We start from the raw sequence: 14,721 nt of genomic DNA, 5'->3' as shown, positions 1-14,721 counted from the left end.
TATTTGGCGCCGAGCCGCCAAGAGCACGTTTTGAAAGGTTGGACTATTCTCCCACCACATCTAACCTTTTTTTTTTTGAATGAAAGCTGAGGAGTTCAAGCCAAAATCTCAAACTTCTTGCAAATAGCTGATATTCACTATAAGCCTCCCACTCTGTACTTTACTTCTTTTACATGCAGCCAGGATGCTACAAACATTCCTCTCCTCTTTAATTTGTCCAGAATAAAGCCCCGCAGACACTAACTCCAACCCGAAGGAAACCTCTAGAGAGGGATTTTGAGACCATCAAACTCATCAGTAATGGAGCTTATGGGTAAGAAGTTTGACCTGAGCAAACCGTCCCTCCACTTCTTCATATTGTGAGCATTATTCTTTTATTTAAACAGGGCGGTGTATTTGGTCCGCCACAAAGAGACACGGCAGCGCTTTGCCATGAAGAAGATAAACCGCCAGAACCTAGTGCTGAGGAACCAGATCCAGCAGGCGTTTGTGGAGCGGGACATCCTGACTTTTGCTGAGAACCCCTTCGTTGTCTCCATGTTCTGCTCTTTTGAGACACGGCGCCACCTCTGCATGGTCATGGAGTACGTAGAAGGTAAACTTCAGCAAGTTCGCCTCTAAGGCTTAACTTTTACACTTAAAAACATTTGGCTAAATCTGAACTGGGTTGGTAAAGCACATATACTTTTTTGGGGGGGGTACCTAACATTTCCACAAGAAATGCAAAGATGAAAAATCCTGTAGTCTAGCAGTTGGGTTTCATCTTGTATGAAATAGGAAATTGTTGGACAATCATTATTTTTATTGTTGTCTGTGTTTTTTAGGTGGAGATTGTGCCAACTTGCTGAAGAATATGGGCCCCCTGCCTGTAGAAATGTCAAGAATGTACTTTGCTGAGACAGTCCTGGCACTTGAGTACCTTCACAACTATGGCATTGTGCACCGAGATCTTAAGCCTGACAAGTGAGAAACTGTTTCGCTGTTGCTAAATTAACACTATTCTATCATTGTGTACATCAGAAACCAAGATTCCCTTCCTTTTTTTTCCTTTTATCAAATCAGAATTTGGAATGACGACTTGTTTGTACTTCATGTTTTTTCTTTTCTCTTTTTCCACCTTCCAGTTTGTTGATCACATCCATGGGTCACATTAAGTTAACCGACTTTGGACTGTCTAAAATCGGCTTGATGAACATGACCACCAACCTGTATGAGGGTCACATAGAAAAAGACACGAGGGAATTTGTTGACAAACAGGTAAAAAAGATTCAGATGGAAGACAAACCAACAGCTTAACAAGGAATGACAGAAGTGATCTCTGTTTGTCTGCTCATGCAGGTGTGCGGCACTCCCGAGTACATCGCTCCAGAGGTGATCCTCAGACAGGGCTACGGAAAGCCGGTGGACTGGTGGGCGATGGGGATCATCCTGTACGAGTTCCTGGTTGGCTGTGTTCCGTTTTTTGGAGACACACCCGAAGAGCTTTTTGGGCAGGTCGTCAGCGGTAAGTGTTGATGTGAAAATGTATTCAGCACAAATTCATTCATGCATTTTCTTCTTGCTGTAACGTAATTGTCCGGTTGGTAATTACATTCATGTCAGAACCTGTTAAAAAACCGCTGTTGTGCTCACAGAACTGGTGGCAATATGTCTGGGTCCACCTTCAAACACMGGGTTCGTACTGGTGCTTGAAATCCTTGAAAAGTCTCAGATTTCAATTAAATGTTTTCAAGGTTCAGAGAGTGCCTGATTTCTGTATTAAGTCCTTGAAAGTAGTACTTGACATTCAAACTGCACAATTTTGTAATAAAGTGCAATCTAACATTTGATTAAAAACCTAAATTTGGAAACRGTTATTTACATTTGAAACCAGATATTTTTATGGGAAAAATGTCTGAACCCTGCAGCCAAAATTCTAGCTACTCACATTGAAGTCAATCAAATTTGATCAAATCAAATCAATGCAGATGATCCAAGTGTTATTTTTTTAGAAAAATGTTAAAGATCATTTAATCAATTGGTTAAATGTGTTTATTTCATTCTCAGATGAAATCATTTGGCCAGAGGGAGACGATGCCTTACCTGCTGATGCTCAGGACCTAATCACCCGCCTACTGTGGCAGAGCCCTTTAGAACGACTGGGAACGGGTACAGTTCATTAAAAAAACAGCCTARCGAGTTGATTAAAACTCACTTAGATTGTAATTCATTTGAAAACGTATTTATAGAGAGCTATAGGAGCCCTGAACTTGAACTATTGTTTGATTGAAGCTTGAAACTGAGTGCCTTGTGGATGCAGGTGGCGCCTCAGAGGTCAAGCAGCATCCTTTCTTTGTGGGTTTGGACTGGAATGGACTCCTCAGACAAAAAGCAGAGTTCATTCCTCAGCTGGAAGCAGAAGATGACACCAGCTACTTTGACAGTAAGCTCCAGTTAAGAACCTGTGCTGCAAAGCACAACATAGCAGTGGACAGGGCTGTTTTCCTAACCTTGCTCCCAGAAGATTTCTGACCGTTAGCATCTAAACACCCACACAGACACACACTGCCCAGTCCTGCATTGGCTTCTTCTTTTTGTTAACCTGCAAATAAACCAGAGTCACACAGTAGTTTAAAGCTAAGCATGTTTTATATCTTAATATGTGAACCTTGCTTGTCAATAACATACAAGGTTTTTGTCCCCATCTGAAACATACCCAGCTAGTCAGTTACAGTAACGGTTGTTGTCTTTTTGTTGTTTGTTTTTTGAACATTTGACTTTAGCCATAAGGTAAAAAGCCACACAAGTGCTGAAAAACAAAAGTAACAGCTCCTTGTTCAGCCTTCTACTATACTTAATAAGCAGATTAGTGAACATTTTAATTTGAAATTTGAAGATGAAACTGTCAGCTTTTTGAAATTTGTTTACAAAGAAGTACGAGTCCAAATAATTAGTTCTATATATTGTGTTTTGTATTTAGACTCCACCATGCTTTTTGTGTGCAGTTCATGCTCCTGTAGCTCTTAGCTTCTTCTCTTTTTGTGTGAAGCTCGTTCTGATCGCTACCATCATTTGGCGTCTGATGAAGATGAAGAAACTAATGATGAAGAGTCATCTTTGGAAATCAGGCAGTTTTCCTCCTGGTCTCATCGTTTCAGTAAGGTAAAAACCGCTACGTCCAACATCAAAAACAAACTGTTGAAAAGGTTGTTGTTTGTTTCAAAAAATACACAATGGATTCAAAATAGTAAGGTTGGTGTTACTGCTGATTGTACAGTAATTCCTGATCCCCCCATTGTGCTATTTCTCTCTCAAGGTTTACAGCAGCACAGAACATCTGGCAACACCATCCAACCTGAGCTTCTCTTCAGACCGCAGCCACAGCGAAGAGAAGGAGGACCGTGGCGATGCAGGGGGGCTGAATCTGTCCCTGAGCCCAGCAGACGGCTGTTTGGATAACAGGCACTCTGCACGCATGGCCAGGTGAGCAGTTGTAAACATTTGTGTTGTGATTCTTTTTTTTTAGGGCTTCTAAGCAGATATTTGAGGAAACGGATGATAAACTTTGGAGTTCTTGTGTGTGTTGACTTGATAGCTTGATCTTCTACCAGAAGATATTTCCAATAAATCCACTGTTTGGCTTTTTGCAGCCTTCGCCCTCGGGCGTCCTCCAGTTCCTCACAGTCTGAAAGGAGCGCGAGTCCCCTGGTGATGAGCAGCACCCACAGCCTGGAGACAATGCCCCGCTTCGCCCTCTCCACCGACGATGAAGGTACACCCTGACCTTACACATCTTCATTCACAATTAGGCTACATTCACAAAGCAGGCAAATGTAGCCCAGATTTGTGCCACTTCCATATGTGGTACTAAATCAGACACGTATCCAATTGTTTTCAAAGCTTTTGCGTCATTGATGTGAGACATGCATCTTAATTCTGCACCAAAAGAAGCTCAATGTGGCAWATCCAGACATAAACAAGGGCTGAAAATTATAATTTTGAAAAAATTCTGTCCGTGAAGCGCATCACATCACAATCCCACCACTCGTGGTTCTTCTCTTAAGAAGTTCCAGTTAATGCTCCACTGGTCATTTGTTTTTATTAGTTCCCTTTGTGTTTTTATGGTCYTATGGTGATAATAGTGGCTCCATTGCTCAGCAACTTAAAATTAATYTTAAGATAGCGGCAATCCTTTTGTACTGCCATAAACAGTTCGCTGCTGTGTGACTTCTACATTCTTCTTCTGCATATCACTTTGGGGTTGTAAACAGCACAGATGTGGTCGCTTTTATTAGTAGTATACAAGACCAATACGAAAAAAAATTAGGATTTCAGAGAAAAAAAAATCACAATAAAGCATCAAGATCTGCTGTGAGAATGTTGCCTTAGTTGCATCGTAAACAGTGGGAATGTTATTTACTCTCTATGTTTGTCATCTGCAGCTGAAGTGGTGGTGTCAAACCTCCGGAGGATCCGGATTCGCAGCAACAGYACTGGAGCCAAACACTCGTCCCCCAAGGACCCAGCCTGCCCCCGTCGCTTCGGCAACCAGCTGGAGACACCAGACAGACAGAGGCTTCCCTGTGGAGGAAAGGTTCCCAAGTCAGCGTCTGTCTCAGCCCTGTCCCTCATCATCACTGCAGGTGATCCAGCAGAGCAAAGGATAATCTCAGCAGTTTCATTTTCTGAGATTTTAAACATAGTAAAGCAAACAACTGAGAAGCAGAGGAGGGGATCACCAAGCTGAGATTTAGAACTTGGAATAATAAAGGAGAGACTAATATCCTACTATATTTTAATGTTTGTTTCAGATGACTCACCAAGCGGCCTCCAGCCCAGTCCCATTTCTCCACGTYCGCTGTCTTCCAACCCCTCGTCTCGTGACTCGTCGCCTAACAGAGACTTCTCCTTCAGCCCCGCCAGCCTAAAGCCTCCGATTGTTATCTACACGTCGGGGAAGAAGTACGGCTTCACCCTGCAGGCCATCCGGGTCTACATGGGCGACAGCGACGTCTACACTGTCCATCACATGGTGTCGGTGGGTTCTTCTGTTTCTGCTGGTTTTGGATRATGTCAACCTTAAAGAGGCAATTATGTAATGCTGAAATAAAACTCCTCTGCTGGTTGTTTAAACAGAGTGTGGAGGAGGGCAGCCCGGCTCACCAGGCAGGTCTCTGCACCGGAGACCTCATCACCCACGTGAACGGAGAGTCTGTGCAGGGCCTGGTCCACCCAGAGTTGATAGAGCTGCTGCTGAAGGTACAGTTGCCTGTTTTGTCGATGTTGAGTTGACCTTTYGTTTTTTTATTGAAAGTTGCTTTAATACCTTTATTCTTGTGAAATGTGCAGAGTGGCAACAAAGTGGCTCTGCAGACCATAGCCTTGGAGAACACATCAATCAAAGTGGGTCCAGCCAGGAAGACCAAACACAAAGGCAAGATGGCCCGACGCAGCAAGAAGAGCAGAAAAAGAGATAATTACGACAGGTAAAGAGCTAAGCTATCAGATGCAGCTCTGCAGCCCTAGTCATCATCATTTGTTTACTTTATCAGGCTTGTAAAGGACAGCAACGTCTCCACCTAGTGTTCGACTGATGGTAAAGTTTATCATCTGCAACTTTTTTTTCAGGTTTTGTAACATTACAAGCACAAACTGCAATGTATTTATTGACGTTTTGTGTAATATACCAACACAAAGTAGATTTTTCATTTAAAAAATGTAAGACTCTGCCACCTTCCATTTTAAAAGTATGTACATCTTTGTGTTGRCTTCTCACATAAAATCCAAAAACATAACGCCCTGAAGTATTTATTGTAACAAAATGTRAAATGGTTCCAAGAGTCTCTTTACTTACTGTATTTTCCACAGTATAAGTCATATTAGTCAAAAAAAGAAAAGTATCGTGAAGAGGAAAAAGCATAAGGCACTGGAACATTTGAACTGTGGAAAAAAAACTGTGACTTCTTGATATACCGTATTCTCCAGACTTTAAGTGTTGAAAAATGGARGAAAAGGCCAATTGAAATCTTTGGGTAAATTTCTTCCAGTCATATTTGCTCCTGTTCTGCTTTTTAGACGACGGACCATCCTAAAGAAGCTGTCCAAGCAGAGCACGGTGATGCACAGCAGCCGCAGCTTCTCCTCAGGTCTTCATCACTCCGTGTCCTCCAGTGAGAGCCTCCCAGGCTCCCCGACACACAGCTTGTCCCCCGGCCCCTCTACACCCTGCAGGAGCCCAGCACCAGATCATCAGGGCTGCGGTGAGGCAACCATACAGACGGCCTAAAGTTCTGGTGGATTTAGGCAGAGTTGGAGAGTAGCAAGTTACATTTACTTGAGTAACATTTTTWWWWAAAATTACATTTAAGAGTATTTTAACTTGTGTAATATTATTATGAGGTCTCACTACTCTTACTTGAGTAAAAGTTCTGCTCACTGTGAGTAACTTCTCTGAATGAAGACAAATATTCATCAGAAACACACACCTGCAGTTTTTGTTAGTTTTATAAGTTTTATGTTGAAATAAACTGATTTGGATAAATTTCTTTTTTTTGTTATTTTGTAATTATGTCACCTGTATGATTTRTTTTTATTTTCATCTTGAAAATGTCAAAATTTTAACATAACTTTACATTTTGGTTTGTTTGATGTTATTTTCAAATATCAAATTATTGATGTTTTGATCAGTTACTCAATACTTGAGTAAACATTTTACCAAAATACATTTTTACTTGTAGTTGAGTAATTACTTGTACAGCTACTTTTTACTTGAGTAAATATAAGCTAAAGTAGTTCTCCTCTTACTTGGATACTCTACCCACCTCTGTATTTAGGGAGTTATTATTCATGGTTTTTGCATAATATTTTCATATATTTTTTTGTTTATTTTTTGATTATTGTCTTCTCCTTCCTTTTCAGACAACTCTCCCCAGAGTACGTCTCCTTGCTCCAGTTCTCCCAGTTCTCCTGCTACACACATTCGGCCCAACTCTCTGCACGGTCTTGGCTCCAAGCTCAGCACGCAACGCTTCACCAAGGTGGGCCGTCGGAAGTCCACCAGCAACATCCCACCCTCTCCTCTGGCCTGCAACTCTTCCTCGTCCTCCAACCAGCCTCTGTCCCCACAGCGCTCGCCGTCCCCTCTGCCGGGCTTTGCCAAAACTCTCCACACCTATCACGGTAAAACCTTATCGCCCCCCACCATCGTCCGGCACGTCGTCCGGCCCCGCAGCGCAGAGCCCCCTCGCTCCCCGTTACTCAAGCGGGTGCAGTCAGCGGAAAAACTGTCTGGCATGTACCACGCCGATAAGAAGTCGTACGCCCCCCGCAGGCACACGCTGGAGGTGCCGTTTTATTGCGAAGGTGACCTGCTGGGCGACTCTGAGGTAGAGGGGGCSTGTGGAAGCTTTTACGTTGGAGCAGACCACAGCAGACTGGGAGCCTACGGGGGCAGCCAAAGAATGGAGCAGCTGGTCGTGATGCGCAAACTCAACCTGTCTGAGCGTCGGGACTCCTTCAAAAAGCAGGAGGCGGTGCAGGAGGTGAGCTTCGACGAGCCCGAGGAGAAAAGCAGCAGCAGCTGCTTGGCGACAGGAATCGCCACATCTTCAGGACTCCAAACAAGACCCCTGCAGCAGCAGAAGCACAGGATGACGTGGACGTCAAGTCGGCCGCAAAGCAGAGAGGAAGTAGAGCTGGAAGTGCCAGTGGTCAGGAGGTTCACCCTGGTCCCTCAGATCGCTGTGCAGGGTTCAACAGAGAGCGAGGAGCAGGATGAGTGGGAGCCCTGCTCAGACGGAGAGGATGGAAATGAAGACCCCGAGGAGGAGATCGCTCCGTCCCAGCAGCAACAATYGGAGCGTCCTGCGTCTGATCAGTCTCAGTCAGCGAGAGACGCTTCCTCAGCTCATCAGGCTCAGAGCGCAGTGAGCCGTGAGGAAACCCGGCAAAAAGAAAACCCCATAAAGTGACGCTTTACGGGGAACTTTGAAGGAAGCCGAGCTGTTTCCGCTTAAACCCAAATGAACTAAACACACGGAAGAAGCTCCTACTTGAATTTTGTATGGGAAAAATTTGCAGACTTTCTGGTTGTATTTATTATGTTTGTAAGAAGAAGAGTGACGAGGAAAGGTTCTCATCGTCTGAACAGCCAAGGTTAAAGCTTTTTGTATCCATAAAATGTGCTTTTATGTTTCTTGAATGGATTTTTGTTTTCTAAAAATGTCTATTTTTTAATGAAATTGTGGTGGTATCGAGGTAATGCTGGATAATTGTAGGACCAAATGGAGTGATAAGTCTTTATAGAAATTAGGATTAGTTTTTTTTCCCCTCTGAGTGTCTGGCAGGGCAGCTTTAGATGTACTGATGACTATTAGTCTTTTACTCAAACTGCGAGGTACATGAATTATTCATAATTTCAGCCACAGAAGGCAACATTCTTGGACTTTGTTGCTTGGCCTCTGCGTTTTGTGGCTTYACAGCGTTTTATTTTTTTTTAAAAATTGATTATTAATGTTTCTTGCCAAGCTCTGCATTTTTTTTTTTCATTCACATTCAACCAATCAGAGCAGAGCAGTGTCTCAAATCCCACTGAGACTCCCATCTGGGTGAAACTTTGAAGTGCAATCTGTTGCGAAGACTAAAATATCCGAAGAGTTTGAAGTGCCACGATATCAGCGCACCGTCCTCCTAAGCCATATYTCTGATGCTACAACCAACAACTTCACATGAAGCTTTTTTAAAGCAACTCTTCCCCACTGGCATCCCGATCTTCAAATAGGACAATCATGAAGTTGTGGATATTGCGGCTTTTCCAAGTGCGACATTGCTTTGTGTCACGCTGCGACGTCTTGCTCCAACCTGCCGAGCGGCCAAACTGGAAGAGTTTTAAAGAAAACAGGATTGTTTTTTTTTTTTGCTTATTTAAATCCTCGTTGTGTTTATCTTATGACATTTTTACCTGCCATCTCAATCAAATAACCCACATTGTTTACTTGTTATCTTTCTTCTGTGTTGTGAGAGAGACCAAGCATCATTGACCTGTTCTACGTTCTTTATTGTGTAGTGGTGTTTACATCAGACGGGGGAAAGTGCACTATTTTGACTTACGTTTTGTAACTAAATGTGAAAGGCGGCTGGGAATCAGCAGAGAGACACGTTTTCAGCGAATCCAAGTCCTGGARCTCTTTGAACTAAAGCTGTTCCGTGTCTTTGTTTTTGTACAAATATTGATGTATATTTTGATATTGAAGCTTTTGTGCATCTCCAAATGTGTTGGAGGCGGTATTAGTGTACGCACAGGGACAATGACAAATTGAGGAAACAGGATTCAACTTGTTTGGTTACATTTGACATATTTTCTGTAGAGAGTTTTGGGGTTGTCCTATTTTTCTCTTGGTGGTTCTGGTTTGTACTGATTTGTTATCCGTTAATTGTTGATGAGTCARTCAAGCCCCCTTTTTCTCCCCCTTTAGATCCTCAAACCTGGTGAAAATCTTGCATATTGCTGTTGTTACTGAAGTGGAGTGATCACTTTATGGCTCAGTTCTTTCTGCAGTCCGACTGAATTGTTTACAACAAACAAACATGCGATGTACTGTATGAATACTTTATATCACATGGCTGTATTTGATGAGACTATCCTCTTTGATACCATGTAAGAAAAATACAGAAGTTGCATATCTGTTTTTCTATTGAAGTTATTTGTTCCTAGGGAGTAATTTGGTACTGAACTGTTTTTGTATGTTTACGTCCACATAAGTAGAAAGATCATCTTTTTTTTTTTTTTTTTTTTGCTGCCGCCTCATTTTTGAGAATTCATATAAGAAGCACAGTGGAGGTGGCGAAGGGAAATGTAGTTCAGACCACTAGAGTTGTGCACCTACAGAGGCCAAGTAAGCACTAAACCCGGTTTTGTCACGTGATGATTAGCTCAGAGGGAAGGTAATGTTTTAATCTTATAAGACGGTGTAACAAAATGAGTTCATTCATTGAAGTTGTGAAATTTTAATTATTTTTAGTGAAGATCTCCATCACATGTTTTTATATGCATCATCACTGTGCTAATCTCCCACCTACTGAAAGTTTAATGCAGCTGCCCTTAAGGCCACTGAAGATCAGAAGATTCAAAGTCGGCTGCTTTTTAAAAAGCTCTCAATGAACAAACCGGCAGGTTTAATAAGCTGTTGTACATGTGCACGTGTTCTCCTGTGGACTCCTCCGTTCAGTGCATGCTGCATGAGACAAGCACACAGCTGTAATACTTGACTGCATGGTATACCGGCGTTGCTGCCCTGTACTGTGTTTTCTTGTGCAAAGAATAAACTTTGTATTTCTCTTTGACACCTTTGTTTTCTTGCCTTTTGATTTGTTGAAACCAGGTTTTCAGTCAAACTCTGGATGATGTTGCAATAGGCTTCTGTTTATTGGGTATTTGTTTATCTATTGCAGAGCAGTAAGGTTCATGAAATAAAATTTGRCAWTATGAGAAAGTGGATTCAAGAAATTAAAGCAAATGTTCTGTACTTGCAGATCTTACTTTATGTTCACGAACGTGATRAATGTGTAAAATTTGCTGAAGTATGCTCAAAGTAAAGAAAATAATTAGGTTTCCAMAGRTTTTTAGATTACTTTTAAAACTATATCCCTGTTACTGTATCAGTTCATTTTTGGTTCCAAAATAGGTCATTAGTTCAAAAGGGAAAATAAACATAACTTGAGTAAATTACTCTGTATATGATCTTTAAAGAGCTGTAGATATGGATGGATGTGGGCAAGAAGGTTCTCCTGTWGTGGTCAGTATTAGAGCAAATCTGACAAAGCCTCTGACTAAAGACATAGTATTATGTCATCATGTAGAGAATACTCAGGGCTGTCTGTAATGTGTTATGAAAGAATATCTTCTACAGCCATCCCCCCCATTTCTTAAAGTGGTTCACCAGCTCTTTGTACTTGTCCATCTCTTATTCCCAACAACTGTATCATCTGAGTGCTTCTGCAGATGACAGGATTTTGTTCTATGACAAAAGGTGAAGTAACACATACATTTTAAAATTACATCAAATTGTGAGTCCTTAAGCGTAAAACAGGCACTGTTTTTATTTAAAAAGACCCTTTGATGACTCTAACAAGAGGTAAAACGTTGTATTGCGCTTCTCTTTTAAATCCAGCAGTTCTCCTATGTGGCCGGTGGGTGTCACTGCTGTGCTGAGAAGCTCTGTGACACCACAGAAGAAGCTTCGTGTCCTTCACAACAACAGCTAGCATGGCTACTGCTACTAAAATCATCCAGAGGCTTCGAAATTTACTGGCTGGGGTAAGAAATAAAGTTATAGTCATGGAGCTAAAATAAACTTTGATAATCTGGGACTTAATTTATTAAATGGCGTCCTGGTGATGATAAATCCTGGCGGTTAGCTTAGCTAGGCAGCGGTTCTGTCAACTAATGTTGAACAGTGTCAATGAGAAGTAAACTATGTAGATTTGATTGAAATGCAACGTTTGCACTAATTAAACCTTCACTTTTTTATTTCCCAGCATGACCTGCAATCCAAGCTGCAGCTGCGTTACGAGGAGATAGCAAAGAGGTAACGTTTAACCCACCATGCTGTGAAATGTGGAGCTTTTTTGCCCTCTAAAAAAGCAGAATTTAATTGAAAAGAAGACCTTAATTTTGACAACACCTGCAGCTACCATTGCATGGTAGATAGCCTGGAGGAAGCTGTCATCCTCCAGGACCGGGTGTCCTGCACCTTCTACGTAAACACACCTGGATTGAATTATGAAGACATTGCCACCTGGATTTTTAGGATACAAAGCAGTTATTCGATTCAGATGTGTTGGACAAGAGACACATCTAGAAGTAGCAGGAAACAAACATGTCTTGCCAGATAGGTTGTCACAGCCACATCCTCTTTTAGCATAGATTTAAGGGTTTTTTAAATTGCACCCAAATTTGTTTCTGGTTTCCATAGTGTGTGCATGTTTGCCATTGTTTAAGGTTATGATTTCATACAAAGAACATGTGCAAACCTCAGATCTCGGTGCTTCCAAATTTGTAATTTGTTGTTACACTAACTACTTACATGTTAGTCAGTGAACATGTAGCCATTATATGCAGACAATTTGGAATTACTTAACCTAAATTTCTGCACTCTTAAGACATGAATCGATCAAATGTAACGATTTGAAAATATTACCATTTAGCATCTATTAGCTCCAGATTGCCACATACAGTCAAGGTACAAATCACGCACACCGTCCTGCCATTCATGGTTTACCGATTGGGTCTTTACTACATTGAAAAAAGAAATGTAACTTTAAAATAATTGAAAGTGTACAAAAGCCCTGCCCACAGATTAGACACACTTATTTTCTGTAGATTAAGAAAAATTATTAAAAGCTGATTTGAAGTTCCACGCAGATTCAATGCAGTAAAATCTTTGAAGGCGGCATTACTGATGTCTTTCCATGTTTTATAAGGACACAGCCACCACCTAAGCTGCCCGTAGGCCCGAGCCACAGGTTTGCCAACAACTATTATTACAGCCGAGACGGCCGCAGAGAGTCGGTACCCGCCACGGTCGTGATGTCTTCACAGAAGRCTCTTACAGCTGGGAGGTAAAATGAAATTGTCTTGACTTTTTGAGCATGTAAATATAAACTCCACCAGTGTTAAAGTAATCCATCTTTCTTTAAGACAATACCTTTTCAAAGAGGTAATTTACTTTTCATGTGTCAATTTCTAATGTTTTCTTAACGATGTTTGATATGTTTTAGTGATGTTGCTAAGACAACAAAGGCTCCCGTGACGCCTGGGACTGTTTATGAACCCCCACCACTGTCCACAGATGAGCCGTACCTCTGAGCAGCAACTTGAGCCTCCTGATTACTTCTGCTGTTGTTGTATCTTGTACAATAGAATACATTGTGAATAAAATATGCTACTTGTTTCAAGTTTTTGTTTGATTTATTCATCACAACAACTGTGTAAGTATTTGACATAATATAAATTCTTCAACTCAGACATAAGAATATATCCAGTTGAACAAATTTTCTGTCAATCATATGAATTAGGAGGACAAGCTTTTTGTTATTAACTTGTCAGAAATCTTCTTAACTGTCAACTTTGCCCTAAAAACAAAGTAAAGAGGGCAGACTGATATTGAAAGGTAACATAAGAGCATGTGTTTGTAACTTGATGTCATTTGTCAAAACGAGTGAATATGACTCTAACTATTTACAGGCTTTAGGCTGTAAATAGTTTTTAACATCAGAGCACTGAGGTTTATCACAGATGGATAAACTCTGGATAGTTGAGTAAAATAAACTGGTTTTTGTTTTCATATGTGTTTTCATTTGTTTTTGGTTGGTTTAGAATATGAGAAAATATACACTGAGAATTTCTTACAAAAAATGTAAGAATATTATTTTATTTAGCATATAATTAAAAATTGCCAAATAGTGCTCTAATAAAATCCTCTAAAAGACTTTATATAAAAGTCTAAGGAAAACTGAAATATGTGTAAAGTTGATAGACTAAATATGTAAAGAAAATTTAAAATATCAGTTAAACAATTGGTCATTGAAAAATTATGAAAAATAATTAGTGTTGGGTTTTTTATTTAAAAAAAAAACAGAACTCTAAGGGTATTCAGAGTTATGTTTGCTTTTATTTATAAAACGTGAAAAATGTTGGTTAGGACATTTTTATTCATGATTGTGGGATTTAGTCAGTAAATCTAAATTAGTTCAATAATAACCTCTGTGTTTGCTTTAGTTGTTCACTGTAAAACAAAGCCAAACACGCACCTTTTATAAGAAAAATCACAAAACGTAAAATGTTGCAGAAACTTTAATCAAAGATGAATGAGAAAAAGACCACATAAATATTTCTGGAGGGGGAGAAACCCAGCCCTCTTTATTTATCCATCTCTTTAAGGTATTGAATGGAATAAAACTATGAAGTCTTTTACAGCAGATTTTGTTAAATATTTTAAGAGTAATCAAGGGCGTAGGAACAAGTTTATCATTAGGGGGGGACACATCGGAAACTTGAAAGATCCGTAAATACCTGGAGCAAAAATGTCAAACAATGGTGTCATCAACGTGTTACTCTAATCTGACCCCTTGTAACGAGTAATCTAACATGTTACTATTTACAATACAAAAATCAGATTAAAATTACGTATCCAAGTTACATATTTGTGATTATTTTTAGAAAACACTTTTTGTTGTTTTCTTCTTTTTCCTTGAGGAGATACGTTTCATATGCAACACCAGCGACACAAATGTAAACGATGGAGGGAGAAGAGATGCTCATTTTCTAGCTGATGGATGAATTTCTCATTGAGTGATCTAAATTACTCTTTCAAAGTAACTATGCCATCCATGGCAATAAACTAACTACATTATATATCATATGTGTGTGTGTAGACCTGTCACAATAACAAATTTTGATTTTTGATAATATTATTGTTGGCTTTAGACCATTTTTAAGTAATAAATGTTAATGGCAAAATTATAATGCAAGAACACAATCTGAAAGAGCAGTAAACTTTAAATTGTAATGAACATTTAACACTGCAACTGGAAGGCCTTTCAAATATCCAAAATAAATAAACAAAACGACAAATAAAATGAATTTTGAAGTCTTCGTAAATAAAATTTTCCTTCAAAAAAAGGTTTAGCTGAGACCAAAGCACCAACCTGAAAGCTTTCGTCATACAGTTTTTTGTAGAAAGA

General features: G+C 40.2%; 2 protein-coding genes across 3 annotated transcripts in view; both read left to right on the top strand.

Annotated features, from left to right (window-relative positions):
* Nucleotides 1-10,320, top strand: part of mast3b (microtubule associated serine/threonine kinase 3b) — a 28,129-nt gene extending 17,809 nt beyond the window's left edge. For both annotated transcript variants that reach the window (XM_008406757.2, XM_008406756.2), the window contains 16 exons: nucleotides 222-313; nucleotides 387-595; nucleotides 825-963; nucleotides 1,125-1,257; nucleotides 1,339-1,504; nucleotides 2,047-2,148; nucleotides 2,300-2,422; nucleotides 3,029-3,141; nucleotides 3,296-3,462; nucleotides 3,630-3,751; nucleotides 4,422-4,622; nucleotides 4,791-5,017; nucleotides 5,116-5,238; nucleotides 5,329-5,465; nucleotides 6,055-6,239; nucleotides 6,898-10,320. In XM_008406757.2, the coding sequence (XP_008404979.1) occupies nucleotides 222-313; nucleotides 387-595; nucleotides 825-963; nucleotides 1,125-1,257; nucleotides 1,339-1,504; nucleotides 2,047-2,148; nucleotides 2,300-2,422; nucleotides 3,029-3,141; nucleotides 3,296-3,462; nucleotides 3,630-3,751; nucleotides 4,422-4,622; nucleotides 4,791-5,017; nucleotides 5,116-5,238; nucleotides 5,329-5,465; nucleotides 6,055-6,239; nucleotides 6,898-7,949 (3,291 nt within the window). In that variant the 3' untranslated portion in view covers nucleotides 7,950-10,320. The remainder of the gene's footprint in view (nucleotides 1-221; nucleotides 314-386; nucleotides 596-824; nucleotides 964-1,124; nucleotides 1,258-1,338; nucleotides 1,505-2,046; nucleotides 2,149-2,299; nucleotides 2,423-3,028; nucleotides 3,142-3,295; nucleotides 3,463-3,629; nucleotides 3,752-4,421; nucleotides 4,623-4,790; nucleotides 5,018-5,115; nucleotides 5,239-5,328; nucleotides 5,466-6,054; nucleotides 6,240-6,897) is intronic.
* An 861-nt stretch (nucleotides 10,321-11,181) lies between these two features.
* ndufa7 (NADH:ubiquinone oxidoreductase subunit A7) lies at nucleotides 11,182-12,933 on the top strand. The gene is made up of 4 exons (XM_008406758.1): nucleotides 11,182-11,293; nucleotides 11,515-11,564; nucleotides 12,460-12,597; nucleotides 12,757-12,933. The coding sequence occupies exons 1-4, from the start codon at nucleotides 11,243-11,245 to the stop codon at nucleotides 12,842-12,844; spliced, it is 327 nt and encodes a 108-aa protein (XP_008404980.1). The 5' UTR covers nucleotides 11,182-11,242; the 3' UTR covers nucleotides 12,845-12,933.
* The last annotated feature ends 1,788 nt before the right edge of the window (nucleotides 12,934-14,721 follow it).

Source organism: Poecilia reticulata, linkage group LG4, assembly GCF_000633615.1.
Source record: "Poecilia reticulata strain Guanapo linkage group LG4, Guppy_female_1.0+MT, whole genome shotgun sequence".
NCBI lineage: Eukaryota > Metazoa > Chordata > Actinopteri > Cyprinodontiformes > Poeciliidae > Poecilia > Poecilia reticulata.
The sequence above is the reverse complement of the archived record's forward strand: the minus strand, read 5'-3'. Positions and strand labels throughout refer to the sequence as shown.